Source organism: Triticum aestivum, chromosome 1B (genome assembly GCF_018294505.1).
Source record: "Triticum aestivum cultivar Chinese Spring chromosome 1B, IWGSC CS RefSeq v2.1, whole genome shotgun sequence".
NCBI lineage: Eukaryota > Viridiplantae > Streptophyta > Magnoliopsida > Poales > Poaceae > Triticum > Triticum aestivum.
Genome location: NC_057795.1, coordinates 475,384,326 through 475,390,588, shown reverse-complemented (window position 1 = coordinate 475,390,588; position 6,263 = coordinate 475,384,326). Strand labels below are relative to the sequence as shown.

Genomic DNA, 6,263 nt, shown 5'->3' with positions numbered 1-6,263 from the left:
GAAGGGATTGGGAGGATCAAATGAGCATCTTTCTCGGTGAAAAGCTCGCAAACAAGTTCCACATTCCAGCTCTCCGTAATAAGATCCATTGGTTCAACTACTTTGGAAACTATTGTCAGCCCATGGTATATGCCACCGATCATCCAGTCCTCCCCAGGAATCCATGGGTTAGACCACACCTAAACTGAGGAGTTGTCTCCAATTCTCCACACAACTCCTTCCCGTAAGAGATCACAACTACGAAAGATATTGCACCATACATATGAAATACCCGACTTGCTCGTGGCCTCTAAAAGAGAGCATTTCAGATAGTACTCAGCCTGTAGAACTGTGGCGCATAAGGAGTCGGGCTACCGCAGTAGTCACCAGCTCTGCCAGTACATATTTGGGCTTTTGATGGGCCTTTGTCAGTTTGCTTTGGGCTCGGTACTGATTTTCGGGCTGTAGAAGTGCATGTTCTAACAAATGCAACCAAAAGACCGATCTGATGATGGAAGAGACTAGGCAATACAATTATACGTCAACACTCCCTCTCACGTGTGGTTACCTCAGACCTAAACATGGACCGAAAGTGGGCTGCAATTTTAATTGCGTCAGCCGGGTCTTGAACTCAAGACCACTTGGCTCTAATACCATGTAGAAGTGCATGCTCTAACCAGTGCAACCAAAAAACCGATCTAATGGAAGAGACTAGGCAATACATTTTATAAAAAATGCTACACATACGGCCTCTTACGAGGCTGCTACAGACCCTTCCATAAATCCATTTCACCCCCCCTGATTTTCACCTGTGTGGGGCCCCGCCCACATCCTTCACCCGCCCACATCCTTCATCCAATTAAAGCCTGCCATATCAGAAATCACCCCGTAAACTCATATAAGTCTTTGTACGTCTAGCAAAGCTCTACATTTATACGTCAACACTCTTTACGTGTGGCTCTTTGAGGCTCTGATACCATGTAGAAGTGCATGCTCTAACCAATGCAACCAAAAAACCGATCTGATGGAAAAAAAACTAGGTAATGCATTTATACGTTAATACGGGCGAAACATATTCAAACATATTTTCATGCCTCCGCGAGGACCGCAACGCATCACTCACAAATGCAAACGGAGCCACATCAAATCGAATAAGCATGATGAATCGAGCAAGCTCACAATATACCCCAGTTCTGACTCGCATATGTTTTGTAGGTATACTTCGAATGTAATATGACACTGATTTCCTAATCAAAGATTTATGCCGCAGACAAACATTTCAGTCGCACTAGTTTTTGTCTACACAAAAGTATTGCAGCGGTACACCAGACGGCGGAGGTAATCATGGCGGCACGAACAGCTCGTCAGTGGCCACTGTTGGATGAAACATGACGCCTTCACAGGCACACTCCCTCTGTCCCTCATCCTGCACCAGAGGCAGTGACATCTGTATCAGCAAATGAAATGGGAAGGACAAAGAACTCGAAACAACATCAAATTCAGATCAGCCTGCTGCGTTGAGTTAGTCAATTAATCCCACAACCGTGAGGTGATCGAGGTTGCGAAATGCATGGTGAAAAATATATGAGATGCTGGAAGAGACTACTGAAATGTACTACGTCAATATGTTACCTGAGGCGAGAAGGGCCAAGAGAAGAGCGGCAATGGCGATGCCAGGCGTGGCGGTGCTTGACGGCGCGGCGTCCGCCGAGGAGTCGCAGTTGGAAGTCGAGTTCCAGTCACCGCAGAGGCACAGGTCGCCGCGGCTCTCCACGTCGTGGCCGCACACCCCGCCCGTGGCGCGGCACGCGCCGCAGAACCCCCGGTTCGCCTCCGGCAGCGCCCACGCCACCCGGATGCCGTACGCCCAGCCGCCGGCCCCCTCCGCGCGCACCGGCGCGAGGCTGTACGCGCTGCTGTACCCCTCGCACTGGAGCCGGCTCACGTTCACGGCCCGGATGGCGCCCCACGAGACCGCGCAGCACTCGGGCGGCACGGCCGACCCGTACGCCGCCCCCGACGGCCGGCGCCCGTAGTCGTCCCACGCGGGGCAGCCGTAGTAGTCGCCGCACCCCATCCCGGACACGTTCCGGCACGGCAGGTGGCGGTCGGGGAAGCCCTGGAAGAGCGGCGAGCTGGCGCGGCAGCCGAGGAGGAGGAACACGTTGTCCGGGTCCGGGGCCAGGAACGGCGCGCGCCACGGCTCGACGACGAACCCGTTGCCGCGGCCGCCCGGGGAGCGGTCGATGGCGCGGCAGTCGGACATGGCCGGGTCGTGCAGGGTGAGGCCGCGGTAGGCGTAGTCGATGTCGAGGACGCGGTAGGAGCCCGAGGGGAGGTGCAGCATGAGCGTGCGGTCGATGCAGTAGAGCAGGTCGCGGAACCCCGCGTGGCCGCACCCGGCGTGGAGCGCGAACGGGTAGTCCACCGTGATGTTGCCGCAGAAGGACCGGCACGTCGTGATCGACACGTTGGCGGCGGCCGCCGGCGGAGCCATGGCGCACGCGCACAGAGCGAGCAGGGCGGCCAGGCGCGGACGTAGGGGCGCCATTGATCGCCCTGTCACGGCTTGCGAGATGGCCAAGTGTGTGGAGGCTGAAACAAGAAGATCGAGAGTGGGAAGAACACCTGCATTCTAGTTAAGCAACAAAGCAGCACGGATCGATTCCTTGCTTGCTTTTGGCGAAGAGCTGGGAGGCATCATTTGCTTTTCTTTTTAGGGGCTTTTGCTTTTGCTTTCTTTTGAATTATTATTATGTCAATAGTCTTCATGTCCACTTCTTTCGAATTCTCGCTCTCTCTTACATCTTGTAAAAAGTGAAAGCTGCAACAAAATTGTAGATTGCACCCTTCAGGTCCAGGACCAAAAATCTAAACACCCTAAACTCTTGAAACTGTTTACATTTCACATTTGAGAATTCTGCAAGGCAGGCGTGCAGTGGGTCCCGGATTTTTAGGATGGGCATTCAAAATTAACATATATAAACAAACAAAAATGCTAAACCTTTTTTTTGCATGGACAAAAATGCTAAACTTACAAATCAAACTAATACATATCAACTATGAAGGTATACTACTTTGTCTTTTTTTTCCATGATAATTGTAAGACAATAAGTTTTGGGGAACCAGCACAACCCTCTAGGGGTGGCTTATCTCATTATATATAATGGTTGTGTTACAATATGTACCATATACGTACATAGGTACAGAAGCTATACATAGTCTAACACCCTCCCTCAATCTTAGCCACTTTCTAAAGAACTGAGAAGGGTAAGATTGCGCCTACAAGCCTCAAACTGTGGCAGCGGTAAAGGCTTAGTGAAGATGTCTGCAAGTTGATCCTTAGATGAGATAAACTTGATCTGGAGTTGCTTCTGTGATACACGTTCCCGTACAAAGTGATAGTCAACTTCAATGTGTTTCATTCGGGCATGAAATACTGGATTTGCAGAAAGGTATGTAGCACCGATGTTATCACACCAAAGAATAGGAGGCTGTGGTTGAGACAAACCCAACTCCTGAAGCAAAGACTACACCCAAATAATCTCTGCAGTAGCATTAGCCACAGCCTTGTACTCAGCTTCAGTACTGCTACGTGACACAGTAGCCTGTTTCCGAGCACTCCAGGCGATCAAATTAGAGCCAAAGAATACTGCATAACCCCCCGTGGATCGCCTGTCATCTGGGCTACCAGCCCAATCTACATCAGAGAAGGCCGAAAGGACCCGAGAGGAAGTCGGCCGAATATGCATACCAAATGTCAGGGTGAACTGAACATAACGAAGAATGCGTTTAACAGCAGCCCAATGAGTATCTCTGGGAGCCTGAAGATACTGACAAACCCTGTTAACAGCATAAGAGATATCTGGTCTCGTGATCGTCAAGTACTGAAGTCCACCAACAATGCTCCTGTACTCTGTGGCATCCGCAGGAGACAAAAGCTCACCATCAACAGCTGTTATCTTGTCGGTAGACGACATGGGTGTGGTGGTCGGTTTGCACTTCAGCATGCCAGCTCTCTGTAACAACTCCAAGGAGTACTTCTTCTGCGTAAGGACAAGACCAGTAGCACGAGAAGTGACCTCAACTCCAAGAAAGTAGTGAAGCTTCCCAAGATCTTTGACCGCAAAATCAGCACCAAGAGAGCAGACAAGAGCATCAGCAGCATACTGAGAAGAGCTGACAAGGATAATATCATCGACATATACCAAAAGATACATAGTGACTTCTGGCTTCTGTAGAAGAAATAACAAAGTGTCAGCAGTAGATGGCACAAACCCATGAGCACGAAGGGCAGAGGCAAGGCGGGCATGCCAGGCACGAGGAGCTTGCTTCAAACCATATAGTGCTTTGGAAAGACGACAGATATAGTCAGGACGATCAGGATCAGAGAAACCAGGCGGCTGTTTCATATAAACCTCTTCCTCCAAAAATCCATGTAGAAAAGCATTCTGCACATCAAGTTGACGAAGTGACCAACCACGAGAAACATCAATGGAGAGAAGAAGCCGAATAGTGGTAGGCTTGACGACAGGACTGAAGGTGTCCTCATAGTCAAGACCATGACGCTGCCGAAAACCGCGAGCAACAAGTCGCGCTTTGTAACGCTCAATAGATCCATCCGAATGCTTCTTCACTTTGAATACCCATTTTGAGTCAATAACATTTACCCGTGGTGGTGGAGGAACGAGAGTCCATGTCTTGTTACGAAGAAGAGCATGAAACTCCTGCTCCATAGCCTCTCGCCAATGTGGAATGCGTAGGGCAGCCTGATATGAGCGAGGCTCAGAAGATGGATCCGCAACAGCAGCAGCCAAACAAGCAGCCAACCAAGCAACCGTACCATCCTTCCTTAGGTTTGAAAATGCCACTGCGACTGCGTGTATGTGGTCGGGACACAGGAACCACCGAGGTCGACGAAGCAGCCTGCAACGGGCTGGAGGACGGCGACGTTGACGAGTCAGCCGGTGACGAGGAGCCAGTCACGGTAGCCTCGGACTCGGTTGGCGAAGAAGGCCGACCCACCGGCGAAACCGGCAGAGCAGACGAAGCAGCTGGCGACTCCGGCATCACAGACCGGGCCGATGGCGAGCTCGGCATAGTGGGCCGTGGCGCGGCCGGTGTCGCGGGCCGATCCGCTGATGAAGGCGACGTGAGGACCCGAGCCGCGGGCGAAGACGGCGTGACGGGCCGAGCCGCAGGCGACTCGGCGGCCGCTGGCGAAACGGACCGAGCAGTGGAGATGCTCGGCGCGACGGGCTCGTCGGGTGACCATGCATGGGCACGCGAATTGATGCCATGCAACATAGGGCGATCGACGTGCCCACCAGAAGACGACGATGATGATGGTGAATCCTCTAACAGCTCCAAACGAGCTCCACGTCCGGTTCCTGCACCATGGTTAGGTAACAGCAAAGGAGAGTATGCAACATCATCAAATTGGTCAGAAGCAACAGAGGATGAATGCAGGGATGGTGGTTCGACAGTGGACACAGGAAGGTTGGCAAAGGGAAAAACATGCTCATCAAACACGACGTCCCGAGATATATAGACACGATTAGTGGGAACATGAAGACATTTGTAACCTTTATGAAGAGAGCTATAGCCAAGAAAAACACACTTCTTAGAACGAAACTCAAGCTTGCGCTTGTTATATGGACGAATATGCGGCCAACAAGCACACCCAAATACCTTGAGAAAGGTATAATCAGGTTGTTCATTAAGGAGAACCTCAATGGGAGTCTTCATGTTTAAAACACGAGTAGGAGTATGGTTGATGAGAAAGCATGCAGTGGTGAAAGCATCACTCCAAAACCGAAACGGAACAGATGCATGGGCCAAAAGAGTAAGACCAGCTTCAACAATATGACGATGCTTACGTTCGAATGAACCATTCTGCTGATGTGTATGTGGACATGCTAAACGATGAGCTATCCCAAGCGACTGAAAGAAAGAGTTGAGGTTGCGATACTCGCCCCCCCAGTCTGACTGGACATGAACAATTTTGTGCTTGAGAAGACGTTCAACATGTTTTTGAAACTGAACAAAAATATCAAACACATCAGATTTGCGTTTAATAAGGTAAAGCCAGGTAAAGCGACTATAAGCATCAACAAAACTGATATAGTAATTATGACCACTGACAGAAGTCTGAGCAGGACCCGATACATCTGAAAACACAAGTTCTAAAGGATGTTTCACCTCACGACTAGACTCCGAAAAAGGAAGTTGATGACTCTTCCCCTGCTGACAAGCATCACACACTGCTACATCTTTATGACTAG

At 50.5% G+C, this 6,263-nt stretch overlaps 1 protein-coding gene across 1 annotated transcript; it reads right to left on the bottom strand.

The window, feature by feature from the left end:
- Positions 1 to 1,103: 1,103 nt before the first annotated feature.
- LOC123092869 (uncharacterized) lies at positions 1,104 to 2,639 on the bottom strand. Its single transcript, XM_044514727.1, has 2 exons — positions 1,612 to 2,639; positions 1,104 to 1,405 (listed from the first exon to the last, which is right to left on the bottom strand). The coding sequence occupies exons 1-2, from the start codon at positions 2,528 to 2,530 to the stop codon at positions 1,401 to 1,403; spliced, it is 924 nt and encodes a 307-aa protein (XP_044370662.1). The 5' UTR covers positions 2,531 to 2,639; the 3' UTR covers positions 1,104 to 1,400.
- Between the last annotated feature and the right edge of the window lie 3,624 nt (positions 2,640 to 6,263).